The sequence below is a fragment of the Agelaius tricolor genome, unplaced genomic scaffold, assembly GCF_023055355.1.
Source record: "Agelaius tricolor isolate 1412-34295 unplaced genomic scaffold, bAgeTri1.0.p SCAF_2, whole genome shotgun sequence".
NCBI lineage: Eukaryota > Metazoa > Chordata > Aves > Passeriformes > Icteridae > Agelaius > Agelaius tricolor.
The window spans coordinates 8,505,350-8,526,404 of NW_027269262.1; the positions used below are offsets into that span (position 1 = coordinate 8,505,350).

The following is a 21,055-nucleotide window of genomic DNA, read 5'->3' on the forward strand; positions in this document are numbered from 1 at the left end:
GGGACAAGGGTGTGGATAAATGGTCTGTTGAGGTCTTTGATAATCCTGTGGTTCTGTATTCCAAGAATGCAGTTATGAAGCAATGAAGGACTTCAAGGTTTACTTTTGGAAAGTTAAACACTTTTTTAATAAGCTCTTATCTGGTGATCATTGTTTTTTATTGTTGTAATGCTGTCTGGTTGTAACTTGATCATTGACTGTCATGATGGTGGATCAGTGCTATATTGTATAGGCTGCATCATGGTTATACAGCTGGGACATGGTGAATGGAGGGGCCTTGCCTCTGCTATTTCCATAAAGAGGGCATGCCAGCCGCTGGGCTCATTTCTGTGGCAGATGGGATGTGGCATTCCTGGTACTGCTGCACTCTGGTCTCCTTCAGATAGGATGTGTCCATGGTGATGGTTCCACCTGTAGCTACAGGAGACCTCAGGAGGACTGCCATTGGAGACTGATGCTACATTCGCTAGTGTTGTAATAATTGTCACGGAAAACAGGAATGCTTGTTTTTGACCATAAAGGAAGGAGCCATGCAGACCAAGCGTGACTCAAGCTGCCTTAAATTTTATCTAAATACATCTTTGTTCTTTTTTGGTGCTGATTTTTCTTTCCTTTGAAACAGAGTGACTGGACAGAAGGATACCACCTTGCTTCTGCCATGAATTTCCGTTTCCCACAATGTGTCCCTATAAGCCTAAAAACTCTCATCCCAAATGCAAGCAATGAAGCAATACAGCTTATGAGTGATATGCTGAACTGGAATCCAAAGAAGAGACCTACAGCAAGTCAGGTCTGAGCACATGAATGATTAAGTATAAGACTGAATTTTCTTGCTTTTTAAAAAATAGTAGATATAGAGACCCATTGATTGTCATAATAATGATGGCCACAAATGTCTCTGCATTTTGAACACTTTGATGGGAATGAGACTAAGTGGTGAGAAGAAAAAGTTCTAAACCTGGCTCAGCAGACATCAGAAACTCTTCAGTTATTTCTGCAATGTTGTCTTCTGTACTGTGTATCTTAAAATTCTCTCTGTACAGGACAGAGAAATAGCTGAGGTGCAAGCGTTTCAATGGTGCCTGTCATCACTTTGCCACTTTTGTTTTCCTCCCCATCTGTACAAAGGGAGGTACCGAAAAGTTTGAAAACTTTGGTTTTTGTGAAGCCACAGATGGAATGCAGTATGGAAGAGCTAAGGCTTATTTTTACTTGGAATGTAAGTTGTATGAAGTGATAAAGAAAGACCTTTGTGAAGAACATGCCAATAGGTCACAAAGATCACAATTTTTCTCCAAGTTAATTTTCAAAACACATATTTCAAGGACTGAAGATGGTACATTCTGTGGATTTTTTTTTTATTATTCATACCTAATGTAATCCTATTTAGAACATATAAAAGAGGAATACAATTGAGAAAGAAAGGACATATTGCAATTTACCCTTAGTGGATGTACTGTAAGTGATTCAGAAGCAGTTAAGCAGATGGTACCAAACATTCCTCTCCACTTTATGAAGCATGTCTATTGTACAGAAACAGAGATCTATCTGTAGTCCAGTACTATGTACCTCTACACAAAATACTCTATGGTGCTTTATAAAAGCAAATAACCAGCTTTTACCCAGGTGAGTTATCAAGGAAGCAGCTGCAGCAGATGTGTAATCCACAGTCAAAAGGAAGAGTTTAATGCATATACATGGCAGTGTGTTCAAAGGCAGCTATTCATGAGTGCAGCTGAGGCAAAAGGTGCATTTGAGAACTAACAAAGAGTAGGATCCTACCCAGAAGGATTAACGGAGTGGGTTGTTTTGACATAGCAGGAGGTGTGTTACTAAGGTGTGTCCGAACTCTGCATCTAGCAGAGGACATGGAAAGGTCAGAGGAAAGGATCAAATGAACATCTGCCTTAAGACAGACACTATATTTTCTTAGTAAACACCATGAAGGCACAGCAGGCACAGTGAATGTCTTTTAAAGAAAAGGAAAAGCTGATGATAAGAAAAAAGGGGGAGAAACCTTGCTCATTAACATCCTCTAATTGTAGAACCCATACACTGCAATGATCTCACTTCTGGAGCTTTTGTTGTTGTTGGTTTTGTTTTATTTTCAATTAAAAAACTCAGGCTATTCACTGAGTTGCTAAAACATAGTCAGCAGTGGAGACATGTAACTAAAGCATGTAGTAAAAGTAGTGGGAACTACCTCTTTTAAAAGAGAAATATGTTACTGCATAACTATAGAATGGTGTTAAATGTATAACGCACCTCCACCTAGCAATAAAGAAGGGAACAAAAGGATATGACTGCTGTTACATGTACAAGTGGATCAGACTTACCAAGTTGTAAGAGTTTGAAATACAGAACTGCCAGTTCTCAATATACACTTTACATATGATCTCATTACCCATCCATCTTCCATCTGTTCTGTAAAGCTTGCTTAAATTTTCAATAACCTGCTTAGATCCTTGATGAGCTTACCAAAGTCAGCTTTTTGAAGTTAAAATTAATGTGTCATATCTTCCTCTACAGGCTTTGAAGCACCCTTACTTTCAAGTTGGCCAAATTTTAGGACCTCCCCCACAATATCTGGAGAAGCAGACTCCTGTTAAACCAGTTCAGCCAACAGAGCCAAAGCCATCTTTACCTAAACTGGAAGCTAAGCCAGAACCTCTGTCTTCACCTGATTTACCTGACAAAACACAGCCACAGCCCTTGCCAAAGGTTAACCACCAGCCTCTCCAGCAAATTCAGTTGCCTCAGAATACAGCTAACCAGCAAGTACCAAAGCAGCAGCAGCCACAGTCACAACCACTTTTTCCAATGATCAATAAAAACTCATCGCCTGTAAGTTGTCTTCAATAACTACATAGATGGTTTTATTAAAAGTTCTTAGGATGTTCAGCTAGGTGATCCCTTGAAAATTGTCATGTTTTATTAGAAGAGATACAGATAGATAACTAGTGAATAAGTGAGGATATAACTGTCTCCTTATTAAAATTTTATAGCAAGTCAGAAGAATAGATTGCTTGTAACACAATGTTCATTATAATAGTCCTCAGTGATGGGCTTATGCACTAAAGGAGTTGAAGTTGTTACTTTTTGACCTTTGAGAAACAATTCTGTCACAACAATACTGTCACAACAGAGAAGTGGAAAGGGAGAACTTCACTTGCCTTATGCAGGAAAATACCCAGAAAGGTTCATCCAGCTCTTAACCTTGCAAGGATTTAGCAATTATGATTTTTAGGAAGTTTACTATTATACTTTGGTTTGTAACTTCCATTTTGCTTTCTACTTGTACTCACTGAACTGCAATACAAACTATGTTAAAAATAACAGGTATTCAGAGAATACTGGAAAGCAAATGATGGACAGAAGGACAGTTTTAAAATTTAATAATTTCATTGGAACAGAATGTTAAAGAGAAGTTTCTTTTATTTGCTGTATTTACTTTGGGGGCACAGCAATGTTCTGCAACACTGTGCTCTATTTCTTGACAGCTCATCTACCACTGTTCAGAGCATAAGTTCAGCAAGATGCCAGAAATAGTGGTTGAGCACTAAACTGGGTTTGCAAACAGAATGTTAACCTCACTAGTTCAGGTAGACTTGAGCAATTCAAGGATGAAAGTCCAAAAGAACTACACTTCAAATACATGCTGGCATTATTATGTTTTGTACTTAAAGTCATAATGAGACTGACCAAAACAGGTACAAAACACTGGGAAAAATTCCCTCAAAGTCTGGAAGCAGTAGTCAGGAGTTATACTAGATACAAAATACAAAATTTTATAATTGAGTTAAAGTGCTTTTTTATTATTATTTTAACTTTCTTTATTATTTTAATTTATTTAAAATAGAAACAAGCAGCTATTGGCCCTCTGAATGGTGTACTAGGTCCTAAAACCTGCAGAAGACGGTGGGGTCAGACTTTGGTAAAGGCTGTGGATAGCTGGGATGACTTGGATGACCCTGAATTTGGAATGTCATCTTCAAAGAAGCCTAGTATTGCACCGTTAAAAGAAAAGAAAAACAAGGAATTTCTTTTTAGGTAGGTCCTGCAATTATAAAATCACAATTTCTTTTAGTAAACAGTGTCCAGAAGTAGATTTATAGACTGATTAAGACAAGTCTATTAAAATTCAAGTCACCAAAATTCTGCAAGAATGCCAAGAATTGCATGAGTAGATCAGCTTTGGATGTTATGTTGTTACAGTGCCAGTAATATCCAAACAGAATCAAATTTGTTTACAGACACTACATGATTCAGGTGTTTGTTGTGTATTTAAGAAACTGTTTTACTAAAATTTGACATACTAACATTACTTCCTTTGTCAGTTAAATGGTATTATGTTCTGCCATTTGGCCACATTTGCTTTTATTCCATAGTGTTGGATACATTTCTTCTTCAAATCCCAGGTCAGGCTCTCGTGAGGTGTTGGGTTTGACTGTTACTTTGTGGAAACAGACCCTACTGAGAAAAGTAGGATAAGCAAAGAGCACTGTATTCTTCAGGCTAAGGTCAGCTTGTGGTATTCTGAGCTGGAGTTGTTGGTCACATGGTTTGAAAATTTTGATTTTTCAGTGTGCCAGAACCAAAAGCTTCACGCTGTATCCAGCCAGGAGGGGAAAACAAGATTCTGATGAGAAATGATTCTGAGAGATCAAATACATCAGCAAAAGATTATTATATAAGCCAATCAAGATATCTGCCTGGTAAGGTTGAAAGTCAATACATATGGAAAATATAAGGTGTGCACAATCTACATACAATACATTTAAGCTTTAGATTTCTTACTGGATAATTTTATTTTTCTTAACCAAACTAAATTTTCATAATTTTGGACTAAATGCCTTTCCCAGAAGATATCTCAACTGATGCAGAAATTCCTGGCTATATAAACATGGCAGGACCTCAGCACTGCTTGTACACTATAAAAGTTCACAGGCCCTCTTATGACCTGTAACATAAAAAATCCTCAGTAATATAAATCCAACATCTCTTGGATTACTAGGAATATATCCTGATTAATCTATAAGCAGGTGTATGTGAGGACTAAAGAAAATACATGCATGTTTTTCAGCAGGACTGTAGTGATAGGACTAGGAGCAATGGATTCAAATGGAAAGAGGGGAAATTTAGAAAATATATACAAAAGAAATTTTTTACTGTGAGGGTCATGAGGCACTGGACAGATTGTCCAGAGGACCTGTGGATGCCCCATCCCTGGCACTGTTCAAGGCCAGGTTTGATGGAACATTGAGCAACCTGGTCTAGTGGAAGGTGTCCCTGCCCATGGCAGGGCAATTGGAACCAGATGATTTTTAAGGTGCCCTTCCAACCCAAACCATTCTATGATTTTATATAGTGCATATTTACCAATTTTGCATTATCAGGATGTTTGGGGTTTTCTGAACATACAAGTTCTGATAAACACAGTCCCTTTCCTTGTACAAAGTGTTTAGAAATATCCATCTACTGGCACTGATAGGAATTCATACACTCACTTCCTTTCTCAAGGCAGTCATCTTTCTTTGGAAATAGATATCTTAGCCTAATCTGGGTGATTTTTTTCAGGAAAATGACATGATATTATTTAATTACTGGGAATGAGAATGGAAAGGAGAAAGCAAAGAGAATGTTTCCTTTAGTTAGTATTCTGAATATATTCTATAATCAAATTGTTTTCTTGGTGTCTCAGTATCTTTTGTTACTATGGTGGTTTGTACAATTACAGTAATCATACCATGACTTCTGTAATCCACATTTGAGAATTTAGGTGGCTCACAGAGGAATTCCCCATTGTCAGGCAAGTTGTTTTGATAGAACATACGATTAATTTGTCAGAAACTCATTAGGGCAGTGATGACTTCAATTCTAGAATGTTAAATAGGATGCTCAGAGAATTAACAGTTTAAGTCCAAAAGAAAAAGAAAAATATAAAGAGCGAGGAACTTCTGTATCTAAAGGTAACAAAATTGGAAGAGTCATTTGTATTTCTTGTCTTTTATTAAACACAATTCTAATGTCTCCATGGTTTTCAATGAGAAAGGCATAGATGTAAAAAATAATTGTTATTATTTATCCATATTAGTTTAGTTCTGCAACCACTAGATCTGGGAGCTGCTTTCATGTGTTCTAATCCTATTAACTCTTGTAATGCTTGTAACATGCTGAAGGCACAAGAACCTTTGTCCTACTTTTTAACTTAACCCTTGAAGAAATAGTTTATTTTCAGCCTTGGGAACCCAAATTTTTGATAGGTATTTTTAATTTGCGTGTTCCTTTTTTGACAGACAGAAATATCAATTATGAGATATGGTTTTATAGAAACCAAGTACCTATACTGAAAAGTCTTTTAAAAGTTGTCTTGAAAGCATGAAGAGAATTGTTCTTAAGTTAGTGTCACTGGTTTTCATGGTTCAGCTTAAAAATCTAATCAACGGACATGATTAATTTACATTAATGGTGTTTTGCATTATAGGACAAATGGTTCAGTGTTGGTTTTCTGTTCTAGAAATGTCATTTATTGGTTGAATTAAGTTTGAAATTTGGTATTAATAACATTTTCCATCATTTGTTTTCTAAGGTGTAAACCCAAAGAATGTGTCTTTAGCAGCAGTCAATAAAGAAGGATCACATGGAGCCTGGAACAACCAATTGTTTGCTAAATCACTTGGAAATGCTGGGGGAGGAGTGACTTACAGCAGAAATACGACAGGTAAAAGTGTAATTGAAAATGGTCACAATATATCTCCTCAGACTTTAACTAATTTAGTTAAGACCATCTGGTTTAACTTCTGCAGTTAAGCTTAGGTTCTAGACTCTTTTATTTTTTCTCTTGTTTTAGTGAAAGACTCTTAAAAACCCCCAACTTTTTCATATGTGATATGATGTATTTTGCTTTCAGAACATTAAGAAGGTACAAACCAGCCCCTCTTTATAAAGTTCTGTCAAGATAAATTTTGTATATAATCCACTGAGACCATTATTTTACTATATTTAAGCAAGTAGTTTGGCCTCATTACTGCCTGCTCCCTATGCCATGCAACACTATCAAACAGCAGTCTCACCCATGAAAACATAACGGTGGGTGGTGTGCTCATGTGATAAAAGTGCTGCCTAATATTTTAGACATCATCTTTTATCAGTTTATTGGCCTTATCCTAAATCCTTTCCTGCAAGAAAAGTCCCCTTATTTCCAGGAAGGAACTTCCAGTGAGACTATGTTTTGTAAAGAGCACTATTATCAGCATTCTGTAGAGTGAAGTCTAACACTAGTAAACACTTTATCTAAGATTTCACTGAGGAAGACATCAGAATGTGGACTGAAATCTGCCTTCTCACCCCCAAGCCCTATAACTCAGGTGCACTGTCCCTCTTATGGGAGGTTACCTGGTAACAACTCTGCAGCCATTGTCCAGCTAGCATGAGTCAATCTCCAAATACTTCAGTGCCAATAAACCACCCAGCTTTACATGCTTGTACAGCAAGAACTTCAGAAGGTTTGTTTACATGCAGATGCTGCACCCCTTTTTAATAGAACTTTAGTAGCCATTCTGCAGTGTCAACAAACCTCATTTTCCCCTCTGAAAGTCAGGCAGGCTGAATTTTTCATTTGAATTAATTTGCAAAATTTTAGAAAATGGAGAAACAACAGCACCTACCAGAGTTTTTTTTGTGGAATAGGTATTTTGTATCATCTTGCATATCTTTTATTTTCTGAAATAGAGTATCCATGTGCCTCAGAAGTAAATTATTTATAAATAATCTTGCAAAGGAATTGGGCACAGAAAAGCAAATAGCTGCTTCCAAAAGTTTTCATCAATAGGCTAGACATCTACCTATGGAACTGCAGTGAAGATAAAATTGGAATGAATGCTAATGGTAGAAATCCTGCCTTTGTCTTACTACCAAGAATTTAAAGAAATAAAGCACTAAAGCTGATTATTTTTTGTTTGAAAATACTTGGTATTTCTATCAATATCTTAAATTGCATGTGATGTTTCAAATACTGGGGAGACAGCAACATTTAAGACACACATGAAACACATGGAACCAGAATAGATGGATCACAGGAATACAATACACGTAAACTATATCTTTTCTCTTTTCATATTGACAGTCTGAAAGTTGACACTACTGTGTTTAAATAACTGTGTATAGTTTATTTAAGTGGGCTTTTTTTTTCATCAGCCACAACATTGCTCTAGGGCAAAATAAGATAAGAGCAAATAATTACAAATGCTTTATTTATGAAGGATTGAAAATTTATGATCAGTCAACTTTGAAGATATGACCAAGTCCTTAAAATTGTAAATGGAATGTAATTGCATTGTTGGAAAATCATATTATTAGTCCATAATTACAATGGACCTTGTAAAGTCACCTCTTGGAGTAACATTTTCTGCTCAAGACAACAAGGATAAGACATTTTACTTACTAATGTGTCAGATACTCATTCTTTCTTGCTTTTTTCCTTCCTCATTTCTTTTACATGACCTAAATTGGTTCTTCATACCCTTCTTCTGAAGTTCTGTCTTTCCATCTTTTTCTTCCTTTAATTTTCCTTGTCTACAGATGAGAACTTAATTATACCTATTGAAAAGCTATCATGCAAAGAAAGGTTGAATGAAAAATTAGAAGATCCAAAAGGTAAATTGTAGCAATTATAGCCTGGTTCTTTGTACATTTCCTATTTACGTTTTACAGTTTCTTGTAAAAAAATTGCACTTATAACACAGGTTCCTGATGATCGTATCCTGCCATTTTTAGTTGCAATCTGTTTTGTCAAACTTCGCTTTCTTCATTATGGCAATGTGGTGGCTTTGCATGGGAGGCATTTATAGAAGTGATGTAAAGGCTTCTTCTGGATTCTTGGAACTTACTGTGCTTTAAAAGGCAGAGAATATTTTATTACCCTAATCATAACCCACAGCAGGTCACTGGATAATGGTGAGAAAGTGATCCTAATGCAGAATGTGCTTGTCCCTGACAGGACTCAGGACTTGCACCTTTTCCTGCATTTGGGTTCTCTACCCATTACACTGATCTTACAGTGCTGTGCTTACACAGGTATTGGTGGAGTCACCTTTGAGTAAAAGGGAGGAAACTCCAGATTCCAGGCTGCCTAGTTTGTGCCTTATAGTTCCACTGCTCTGAAATTATCACAGAGGTCTGGGGGTGTTTGTGTGAAGAGGAATATTATGGGATTGCCCAAAGGCCAAAGATTTAGGAGATAGAAAAACTGGCAAAGCAGAGTTACTGTGTTTTACTGTAACTACCACTGAAGCTGTGATGAATATGCTCACACATGATAAAGGTCAAAATAAACTTAATACTACTGAACGCAGAACCTTACCACTAGAGAAAAGCATTTCTCTCTGGACATTTTGCCAGCACAGTCTTAACATTGTCCCAAGTGATGACAGACATGGAGATGGTAAGGGATTTTCTTGGAGCAGGGAGTAAGTATTGTAACAGACCGCTCTTCCAGTGGACACTAATTTCAGAACTAATTTTGTGTGTACATGCACAATGCTTCCTAGCTTCCAAATGAGGATGGTTATGTCAGCCTTCCCAGGGTAGAGCTGGTTTAAAGAAAGATATGGACCAAAACTAGGCACAAACAGAATTATAACCAGGGTTAAAGAGAGAGGATAATTAGGTCTGACTTTTATAGCAGGCCTTTAACTGTGGGAACTGTCAAAGTCAACTTCAAGTGGCGCACCACTTTCCACAAGGGATGTTGGATTCCATTATTTTTGATAGATTTAGGCCAAACATGTTGAGCACAAGACTAATACTGAGCACTAGCTAAATCAGCTTCTGGTAAAGCAAGTAGAGTAAACAAAAGGTAAAATCCTACATTTCTCTGCAACTCAGTGTAAACCTTTCTATGTGGTCTTAGGTTTAGTGGAAGTACTAAGGAAATGTTCATCCTGCTGTTTGTCTTTATTCCTGCTGAATTTCTGTCTGCTAGTGCTGAAAAGGGTCCAACTGATATACAAAGCAAAGACTGAATTCAGTGAAAGAATGTTTGTTTTTCAAGAGATGAGCACTAGGGAGTTTTTAAAGAACACTCATACTGGGCACTCTTGTAGTACTGCAAATATAATTTGAAGCGAGTATAAAACCTAGGCAGAGTTTTCTGAATGCAGCTGAAAATTCTAAAATTCTACAATGTCAACAGGAAATCCTGGCATTGTAAGTAGTGGTGCTTACAACCCATTGGGACTACACACCTCTTCCTTCCATAAAAAAGAAGTTGGATCAGCTGGACAACGGATACAGCTAGCACCTCTTGGTGCATCTGTATCAGGTAAGAAATATTCTTTTACTACTCATATCCAAGACAAAGAGAAATGTTCATTTTCCATGCTTCCTAAGGGATTTATTAGCCCTTGGTTTTCCTCAAGTTTTATGAATAAAATTGTAGGGCATAAATTCTTAATACAAGTGAACAGCATGTAGGTGCCTAGAGCCTGTCCTGATAGTTAGAGAAACTGCTGCTACTAATATTTGTTACATAAAAGAGAAAATAATTACAAAAGGTGCAAAAAATATTTATACCATTTGTTAAACTACTGTTCATTAGTGTTGATGGGCTAAGCAGAATTTTAAAAACATGTAACTCCACAACTCTATAGTAAAGGGTCATGTTTTTAACATTCATTTGTTAAAAACAATGTGAAATCTCTTCTGAATGTAACTGTTACCTTAGATCCTCTGCAGCGTTGGTGACATTCTGGGCACTTTCTTCATTGTCATGTTTCTGATGCAGAGAAGATGAACAGCAGTGCTCAGGATGCAGGAGAAAGTTTGTGAGTGAAGATTAGAGCTGTTGTCCACACCCAGCAGCCCACTTCTCTGTTACTTCAGAGGAAATAGCAAGGCCCTAAACCAATGGTGAATTGTTTAACCAAAGGGTCCATGGCAGACCAATCTCACACAGTTCTGCTTAATAATGTTGTCTTATTGCTGACATGCTCCTTTGAGTTACCTCTTCTCCTTAAGAACTTGCAAGTGGCTTCAGAGAACTGGAGCAGGAGAGAAGGAAGGAGATGGCACACACACACACACACACACATACATACATATATATATATATATATAGATAAATATAAAATATGCTTAGATGTATGCATATTCCGTGTCTGACTTGATCAGAAACCCACCAAGAAAGGCTGGAGCTGCATTTCATTATCTTTATTGATTCACTGCTGAAACAAAACTGCAAAAGTTGATTTGTCATAATGCATGGATCAGGAGGTTCACAGGAGGACAAAATCTACAATTCTCTCTAGACTGCTGTGAATAGTGAAAAAAAAAATCACATGTGGTGTTCCACAGGAAATAAAATTTATTGTTATCTGTAATTAGAAATGGAATATGTGTAGTACAAGTCAGAAAAGCTGGCAGATGGAGGTCAATTAAGATACTCTTCCATGTCCTGGAGAAGAACAAGAATCCTATCACTTTAACCACTCATATTTAGCTTAAAGTGTTCAGGGTTGTATGGGAAGAGAGATAAGGACAAAGCAAATGGCAGGTTTAATCTCCTAGATGTCAGTATTTGAACATTAACATTTTTGGTGACTCTGCTTTATATTATCCAAAATGTAATAAGTTGTGCTCTCAATTGTTTTTTGCTCTTTTAATTTTTCTGGGGTTTTTTTATGCCATAATTTAAATAATTTAATGTAGTATACAAGATCCATTATCCATTTTTCTGAGGAAAATACCAGGAAAAGTGACCTTTGCCAAGATAGTGTAGACTGAAATCATTCTTGCTAATGAAAGATAGGGAATGGCAGCCTATAATAAAAAGAAACAGTTTTCAGAGGTGGAGACCTGACCACAGATTTCAGCTCCCTGATGTTTCCGCTTTTTAGACGTCTCAATCCTTACCTGTTCCTTAACACATTCAATCCACTGCCGAAAAACACTACCAAAACCAGGTGGTTTTCTCTAAGAAACAGAATGATACCTAGGCACCAAAAAACCCATCCATTTAAATGTTAAATTTTGTTTTAAAGAGTATCACTACATAATAAGATTAAAATACAAAAGTAGGAATGGAAGGAGCAGGAACTACCTTAGGAATGCCTAGGAAACAACAAGGGTAAGTATAGCAGGAGTCTGGATAAAAGGAGTCCCGGCTGGGTGATTTTAAAGACTTAGGAAAATGGTTGAATTGGTCATGAACATGAAGAAATGTCAGCCCTTGCAGCAGAGCAATTACTTTAATCACATGAAACTCGAGGAAGTAGCCACTACCTGAAATGTCAGAAGGGGAAATGTGAATAGGAAGGCCAGGAATACAGCACTGTGCTACTGCTACTGTCTGAGGTCAGGTGGGTGCAATTATTAAGAGAGAAAAAAGGCTTTCACACTTGGAATAAATCCTATGAAACCAATGGAGAAATGGGAAATGGGGCAAAGAAGACTTGCCACCAAGTACACCAGGAGTTCTGAGCTAAGCAAGAGGGGAATAAAAGGCATAAAATCTCAAAAGGAGCAAGAGGGTCTCTGAGAGGTGTTCTTCAGGCTAAGCTGTTTCAATCTTAATCAGTTTATCAATATTATAATTGCATGCTTTTTTAAATACTTGAGATAGAGGAAAGAACACTTTCATCTTGTAGCAGTTTTGTAATAGGAGATACAGAGTTGCAGGCATTTGCATCAGTTTTTCCACAGAATTTCATTCTCAGTGCTTTCTTGGGGGATTGCTGCAAAACCACTATTCAGTAGGTAAGAATAATACACACAAACTATTGGAATTATTATATATAATTCTTTTCTGAAAACAAGCATAGCATGGTCTTGGGCATATGGTGTGATTCTTGGGGTTGTCCTGTGTGGGCCAGGAGCTGGACTCTGTAATCCTAGTGGGTCCCTTCCAACTCAGGATGTTTTGTGACATATAGGAGACCAAAGCATCCTGCTACATTAGCATCCTTGAGGACCATAAGTCCTCTGTAAGCTCTCATTCTTTTCTCTGTAGAGGAGTAAAATATCTTTTTAGTAATAATTAATTCTGAGTTCTTATTCCTTTCAGATTACTCCTGGAAAAACAAAGCTGCTCGTCCTCCATTACCAGGTCCTACTTTCAATGCAGCAGGAAAAAACATGAGTATCTTCACTCGCCCCCCAACAATTCAGCGAGTGCATGGGAGAACAGACTGGGTGGCCAAATATGGAGGAAACAGATAGAAAATACCATCCTGTGTGGATATTACATGCTCTGTGAGAACCTGAAAAGCCTATTTGCTCCAGCTTTTCCTAAGACTATGCAACAGTAAAGAAGAAAAAAAGACTGTGTGTTCTATTATTTGTATAGCACATATAACACCATGTAAAATACTGGCTGTAAAGTAGGATGCAATGAAGTATTGTGCAACACATATTGCCAAAACTGAGACGTAGATTTCACCCCATGTTTTCTACAGATAGATCTCCTGTTCTCATAGTCTTTGCAACAGCTTGGGTTAGGGTTGTTCATCCAGTGCAACATCTGCTGCTGGGATGTGCTTGAAGCACACAGGCAGCACAAAGAAGGGCTGAAGCAGAGCAGCACCAGGCTTCCAGGTGTTAGGCTGGTTCCTTAGCAGGAAGACAAGAGTGAAAGCACAGATCTGGCTTTGTGAAGAGCATCAGTATCCTGCAAGGATTTCAGAACTCACTTGTAACTAAGAGTTACTCAGGGTCTGTAAGATACAAATATTCATGTAGCAATGAGAACTGAAACCCTTGTAATGGGACATAGGCAATCCACTGATAGATACTACACAAGGAAGGTCTAGGAATCTGGCTGATAGAGGGCTGTTGAATGATACAGCAATATTGGAAAATAGCTAAACAATTACTGAATACTACTTACTGTGAAGTAAAGCCCAACAATCAGATTCTGCTGTTTTAATTCACTTGTAGCCATTTTTGGTCAAAGATCTGTAGAGATTTATCTCTGTCCTGTCAAGGGCGTGTCACAGTGACCTTTAAAGAGCCTAAATCACTGCAGTCTGTCAGTCATTTTAAGGGTGAATTCGCCAAAAATGCCTAAATTATCATTAAACTCGTATTTCTACATGTCTTTGTTGGGTGATCAGACTAAACTACAGAGTTTGAATAGGCTGCATGAGGAAGACTATTGGTGTGTTCTTCAAAGACATTGCTTTCGGTCTTAGATCTTAAAGGCCAATCTAGGTACCTGAAAACACTCACAAAACTTTAATAATTCAGTCTGTCAGTGTTTATATGCTCATTCAGTACTTTCCCCAGCTTTTATGCTAACTTTTATAATAATATTGCCCAAAGGATTTTGCAATGTATAGTGAATTTTTTATTAGGATGTTGAGCTGGGCTACTTCTGTTAACAAGTGCATTTAGAATAAATGCTTTAGACTTTATAGTAACATTAAGCTTGTCCTTTTAAAGTAAAAACTGAGTATGCTCTTTAAAGATGTAATGTTGTTAATGATGACTTCAAGCATTTTAAAAAAATTAATTTATTTGTATGGCTTTTATAAATGAATATTAAAATCTAAACTCCTTTTGTTGACCCAGTGTGTCATAATATATGGGTTACATTAACTTCCTGGAACACGATTTAATCTAAAACAGTTGTACCAAAAAGTCAAATATTCTGTTAGGAAAATTGCACCTAAAGAAAATGCCCCTTTTTTTTTAATTCTGTCAGAGCTATGCGAGCATAGGGCTGTCTGGTTAGTAATGCACTAGCGAGTTTAATTCAATTGCCACTGGTCTAGGATCAAGTATTTGCCATTCCCTTAGTACTAAGAGATGTCCCTATGCTACCTAAATGCATCTTAATGTAACTGTAGAACATATCTCTAACTTGCTATGGCAATGAAGAACACCCTCAGACAGTTTGCAACAGCCATAAAAGCTGTGATTTTATAATTAAAAAACAAAATTAATCACTCTTCTCTTGTACAAGATGCCAGTGACAGTTGAAATCACAGCCTGGTCAAGGAATTAAGTAATAGTGTGCCGATAGCTCACGTGTCTGTGAGTCAGTCACCTTAGAGCAGAAAAATAAACAGCTACTGTTTATGGCACTAAATATGGTTAGAAGAAACATGCTGTCCTTGGCACATGCTAATGAACCTTGAAAGGGCTTTGACATAACCAGATCAGTCTTTACTTGTCCACAAGCAAAGCATGACAAGTGTTGAATAATTCTTGTTGCAAGCAGCAAGAAGAGGCTAACAGGCTTTGTACAATCATTTAACTCTGATCCATTGGTACACATTGGACTGCTAGTGCAGAAATGCTTAAAAATTATTATATGCTAATAAAATTTCAAAGGGGTAAAAAGTAAGGCTAAAATTTTTCTCTTGACCCTTTGCCTGTATTACTGCTGTTTATCCTGAGGATGAGCATTCTACCACAAGTTCTAAAGGACTTCTACCAGCAGTTCTCAATTCAACCTATTGCTTTCCAAAGCTCAGGAAACAGCAGCAAGGGTTCACACTTTCATCTAAAGTATAAAAGCTTACCAACACACATACCTGTCCAGTTTTCTGCTTTCTATTGTCTTTATTCTGTTAAAGACAACTGCAATTCAAATTCACAAGTTACCTGGCTTGAGACCAGCGTTATACAATTACAAAACTGCTGGATCATGGCTCTTCTCAGTTTATTGCAGGAGATGCATTTATGTTTGCATCCTACTCCTACAGAAGAAAACTGCTTCAACAGTAGTATGAAGAGGCAAAACACCTCCCCATAAAGCAGTTTAAGGAGAAGTATCTTAAATGCTAATGTATGGCTTACTAACTTTTTCAAATTAGAACAAGGATGTGGGGACACCTGCCTACCAGTGCTGGGTCCTGGGCTGGAATTAGGCACTTAAAAGGGTCATATGTTAACAAACCATTTGCTGTCCTGCACACCCCTTATTTTTATGCAGGGAGGTAGGAGAAGAATGTAAATACAGGTGAACACCTGAAGCTGAACTCTTCAGGGTGATGAATAAGGGCTCTAAGAAGATGCTCTGAGCACAGTTCCCCATCCAGATCTGTCTGTGCTCAAGCCAGTTCTGACCCAAGCCATCTGGCCTGGGACCAGGCTGCCGAGACACTTGCTGGAGCTGCACCCATTCCTGACAGAATCTGGAGATTCTGCAGATCTGGAACCCAGTCTGACTGACCTGACTCCTGGCTTGATCCCTGCCTCATTCCTGTGACTTGCCTGGCAAGCCACCTCCCTGCTGGCAGAGCCTAGCTGTGGCCACTGGCCCAGCTCTGCGCCTCCTGCTCACACAGCACAAGGTCACTGCCGTGCCTGTTCTGCTGCAACAAGGGAGGAGGGAAGGAAAACCACTGGATGTGACCCTCCTGCCAAGGTATTACCCTGATACTCAAAGAATTCTGATCAACTCCAGAGTCTCACCAATCTAATGCACCAGCCCTCTTGCTTCCATCTCTCTCAGTACCAGGCACCAAAGAAAAAAGGTTGAAGAAATTGAAGCTCAGGATCTGTGCAAAAAGGGACATAAGTTAAATGTGACCAGAAAAGGGATACATTACCAACCATGTCTATCTTCCAGGATTTTTCTCTATGGGAGGTTTATATCTAGAATGATTTCAGGCATTAAGGGAATCAACTGAGGACAAAGACTGATGAAATAAGCCCTTTGGTCTTTAAATAAACTTTCATACAGTATTTTCTACATCTAAAATAGATTATCCCCTCAGAAAACAAAGCAAACCCAACAAAACCAAAAAGCAACCAAATAAAAAAAACCCAAACCAAACAACCAAAAACCAAAACTCAAACTAAAAAATGTCAATATAATACTTGTCTGACTACATAGTTGTCGCAGACATCTTTTTATGAAGATCCTTTCTTAGGATTTTTTCTTCCTGAGAAGCTGAGAGGCTCCAGGAACAAAATGTAAACAATGGTTATCTGCTGCTGTGGAATGCAACAGGTGGATCCGTGACTGGTCTCGTGTGGATGTTTGGATTTAGTGACCAGTCACAGCAGAGCTGGCTCTCTCTCTGTCCCAGCCAGCTGCCTTTGTTAGCACTCTTTTCTATTCTATTCTTAGCTTAGCTAGCCTTCTGAGATGAGACTTTTCCTTCTATTCTTTAGTATAGTTATAATGTAATATATATATCATAAAATAATAAATCAAGCCTTCTGAAACATGGAGTCAACATTCTCATCTCTTCCCTCATCCAAGAACCCCTGTGAATACTGTCACATGTAGTCTGTATGCTTTTGTGCTCTCCACCTCCCTCCCAGTTCAGATTTTTATACTTACAAGTTACTAGATTCAGGGATACAATAGATTACTTATGCAATTCATGCTTGCAAATATATCCTGACACCCTGCAGAAAAGGTACCAAACTGTATCAATCCAGGTGAACAATTGGAGACAAAATAAGCTGTGTAGAACACAAAAGTTTGCAATAATAATTTCTTAGTTTATTTAAAATAAGTTTTTAATAAAGCTGTGCCTACAATTCAGCATTACCTAAGAAAGCATATTTTTGATTTATGAGTAGTAATCTGTAAAAGTGAAATGAATGACATACAGCTGAACTTACAAGTGATTTAAAGGCATGGGTATGCATTTATTGCATTAAGTGATTGTGTTTTGTGGGACCAAGTTCTAACACACAGTGCTGGGAGAACAAACTCCCTGACTGACAAACACTGTGAATGGATAAACTGACATGAAAAGGGAGAGATGGAACATCATAAATACGTTTATTGTATTAATTACTAGTGACAAATCAGAAACTCCTCTCCCCTGCTTTTAGAGGTACACATGATTTTAGAAGGACAAGTCAGATGTGCATTTAAGCCTCAATCCTGCAACTGTCTGAATGCAAGGGCCAGGAGGTCATTGCTGACACTAAGTTGCAGGACCAGAAGCTAAACTAATGCTACACTCATATTTTCTTGCTTGCTTTCAGTGCAGAAAATGTTAAGACAAATACCATGACAAGGGTTCTCCGTGTCGGTCCTTTAAAAACACAACCCACGTGCATTAGGATGTGAAAAATACAATGCACAGGTAGCAGTGCCTTTTCCACTTATGTGCAGCACATTTAGGCAGTTGCATTTTGGGTTTCTCAGTCGTGTCTTCAAGTCACTTGATGCAGATTTATGGTTTAATAGGTTTTTCCATCATCTGCAATCCAAGCCGTCCAACCATCAGTAAACTGTGGAACAGAATAGTTGTTATAAAAAGAGGGAGGTGGAGGCAAAAATCCCATAAGAAACAAGAAGGAAGAAAACATTGACATTATTTCATTTAGCTGAACACCACCACAAGATTTCATTTTTCACAGAACTTACCATGTTACATTTTTAAAACAATATAATCCACAAATAAGCTAAATAAAATGCTTATTCAATAACACAGACAAAAACAAAGGACAGGTGGTTACCTGGCACCAGCAATTATCCCGGGCATTGCCTTTTTGGAGTTGTAAAATCTCATTCCCATAACAGTAGACAAGGTGCCAGATGCCACTGTTGAAAAGAAGCCCAGTCAGAACCATTTGACACAGAAATGCCAGCGCAGCATTGCCACACTCGGACACTGAGCAGCACCAACCAAACAGGCCACACATACAGACAGGAATGCCTCCCTTTGGGAGGAAACTATTTGATTCTCTTCAGCATCAAAGCTGTCATTACAAGCTTCTCAGCAGCTTTGGTAAGCACACTCTGCTGCTCAGCAGAAGCGAGGCGATCTCACCAGGGCTGAGACCACGGTCTGATCACCCACAAACTCTAATCCTCCGAACAGGTCACTAGCTGTCCCTCAACCCTTACTTCCAAAGCAATGATTATTCCCTCAAACACAAGCAGGCTTAAAACTGCCAGAAAGCTGGGATGGTGACAGTATTCACTGGGAGGTAAATATTATTTACACTTCCCATTTCTCTGTGACATTCTGAACTGGAAAGTGGCAGTAAATACTACAACTGGAAAGAAAACAACCCCACTTGAAAATATGATTAGAAAACAGAAAGCAATACAAAGAATCAAACTGAAAGAGCAATTAACATCTTAGACATTACTGCAAATTATTTTATCTCTAAATGTAGAAAAGGAATCCCATCAACATTCACATGAAATTTACAGGGCCATTGTTTCTTTGAAGAAGAAAGGCAGTTGAAAGTGCAATATACCTTTTTCCAAAGTCTCAAGACAGGGTAAAAGGTATTCTAGAGATATTCTGTCAAGGTTCTATTTCTGCATTTCTCCCTCTGATGTTCTGGGACCAACTTACAGCTCTGCAGGAGCCACAGCTGCACATTGCAAGGAGGGATGGAGGGATGGAGGCAGAGCTGTACTACACTGTGACACAGCACTGCTTTCAAGAGGTCCATTTGAAAACACTCCATGCACTACATCAGGATATACAAAAGCTGCTCATCCCTCCTCCATGACACTGCCTAAAAATCTGTGCCAGAGATGCCCAGCCACTCCCATAGTATGCCAGAGTGGAAGGACAGTTCACAAATGGAAATCATGCTTTACACTGAGCTGCATTTTACGTTTCATTCCTTACTGATGAGATTGGTTCTCTACAGTGGCTTCACAGAGCCTTTCAGCACATTAGTCCAATTGGTTTAAAATAGTCTTACGTCACTGTAAAGCTAAAGTATCATAGCACTAGTAACACCATGGAGTAGTTACAGAACTAGCAGGATCCTCAAGAACTCATCTAGGATACTCTAGTGCCTAAAGGCACAATCAGTTCCTAATAGTGGTTTAACCTCAGATATTACACTCCTGCAGCAAAGGAACTCCCTGAGGTCCACCTGAGTGCTTTATAATACTTTTCACAGTGATTTCATTCTTCTCCTTCCCCTGCAGAAGATTTAACTGCAAACTTAACACCCACAACTTCTTGTAAGCTCTACTGAAAGTAAGCAGAATAAATCATTGCCTCTTTTCTTCAACATACTCTTTCTTTCAGAGTGTGTGATGCATTAGAATGTGTACTGCTCCTCTGAGATGCTTGTGCAAACCACGGTTCCCTAAGGCCACATACCACCTGTCACACTGCTGTCACTATTGCAAAAATAGTGCTTATTCCACCACCACAAGCTAAAAACGCTGCTTCACAACCAAAAATTTTCCACGTATGTTTCCTGCATCGAATGTGTTGGTGCAACACATTACCTAATCTGGCAGAGGAAACAGGTGTTTCTCCCCAACTCTGGATTCACACAGGACAAACAAAAATTGTGCTCTTACACAAGTACCTCCTGGCTGTGGGCAGGGGGTCCCGCCACCACTTACAACATTTGTATAGGTACAACGGCACAGGGCAGCTGAAACATGCTAGCAAAAACAAAGGTTACTGTTCCCACCGCTACCAGCAACACTCAGTATTCGGCTGCCGAGCAAACTTACCGAGGGAAAGCCACACATTCTTTGGATCTTTGGACTGCTGGTACGCGCCTAGTCCCGCTAAGCCGCCGAACAGCAGACCGGCAGCTAGAGACGGGACGCTGCCTTGAATAAAAAATAAAGCAGTCAGCGGAAGAACAGAGAGGCTGACACACAGAGTCAGCCTGCACGCCAAACGAAAACACTTTGCGATTTTGCCGTTCTAGTAAATCCACAAAACCAATCTAACTACTACAGCATTACGGCTTAGGTTGAGGGGTTTGGGGAGTTTTTTTAACACACTTCGCAGACCTCCGCGAGCACCGTTTCATTGCACTTGTTTGGTGGCAGCAAGGACTGAGCGGCACTTGCGGTGTCACCGCCGGCAGCGGCCCCGCAGCGGGGCCGGGCGGGGCGGAGCGGAAGGGAGCGGAGCGGGGGCTGCCTGCGGGCACGGCCGGGACAGGGACAGCCAGGGCCACCAGCACCCACCTGCCTTGACGTAGCCCACGACACCGCCCGCCGCCACCAGCGCCGCGTAGCCGAAGCCCAGCCAGTCGTACTCCATCTGCGGGCAGCCGCGGAGACAGACAGCACAGCGCAGCGCAGCGCAGCCCCGACCTTGGGCCGCCCTCACACCGCCCCGCCCCGGGGCCGCCTCACTGA

At 39.0% G+C, this 21,055-nt stretch overlaps 2 protein-coding genes across 4 annotated transcripts in view; one reads left to right on the forward strand and one right to left on the reverse strand.

Annotated features, from left to right (window-relative positions):
- MAK (male germ cell associated kinase) overlaps window positions 1-14,560 on the forward strand; it is a 29,971-nt gene extending 15,411 nt beyond the window's left edge. For 2 of the 3 annotated variants that reach the window (XM_071452177.1, XM_071452168.1), the window contains exons 8-15: window positions 623-790; window positions 2,530-2,844; window positions 3,860-4,050; window positions 4,585-4,715; window positions 6,590-6,721; window positions 8,581-8,655; window positions 10,193-10,321; window positions 13,061-14,560. In XM_071452177.1, the coding sequence (XP_071308278.1) occupies window positions 623-790; window positions 2,530-2,844; window positions 3,860-4,050; window positions 4,585-4,715; window positions 6,590-6,721; window positions 8,581-8,655; window positions 10,193-10,321; window positions 13,061-13,215 (1,296 nt within the window). In that variant the 3' untranslated portion in view covers window positions 13,216-14,560. The remainder of the gene's footprint in view (window positions 1-622; window positions 791-2,529; window positions 2,845-3,859; window positions 4,051-4,584; window positions 4,716-6,589; window positions 6,722-8,580; window positions 8,656-10,192; window positions 10,322-13,060) is intronic. The other variant, XM_071452186.1, reaches the window with a different exon arrangement.
- A 2,876-nt stretch (window positions 14,561-17,436) lies between these two features.
- Window positions 17,437-21,046, reverse strand: LOC139602375 (transmembrane protein 14C-like). The gene is made up of 4 exons (XM_071452197.1): window positions 20,882-21,046; window positions 20,414-20,515; window positions 18,430-18,514; window positions 17,437-18,201 (listed from the first exon to the last, which is right to left on the reverse strand). The coding sequence occupies exons 1-4, from the start codon at window positions 20,955-20,957 to the stop codon at window positions 18,144-18,146; spliced, it is 321 nt and encodes a 106-aa protein (XP_071308298.1). The 5' UTR covers window positions 20,958-21,046; the 3' UTR covers window positions 17,437-18,143.
- Window positions 21,047-21,055: the final 9 nt, after the last annotated feature.

Excerpts from the sequence above, each read along its gene's own strand:
- LOC139602375 (XM_071452197.1), bottom strand. The coding sequence starts at position 20,957 with ATGGAGTACGACTGGCTGGGCTTCGGCTACGCGGCGCTGGTGGCGGCG. Across the intron at positions 18,515-20,413 it reads GAATGTGTGGCTTTCCCTCG|TGGCATCTGGCACCTTGTCT; the intron begins GTAAGTTTGCTC and ends TCTTTTCAACAG. Across the intron at positions 18,202-18,429 it reads GGGATAATTGCTGGTGCCAG|TTTACTGATGGTTGGACGGC; the intron begins GTAACCACCTGT and ends TCTGTTCCACAG.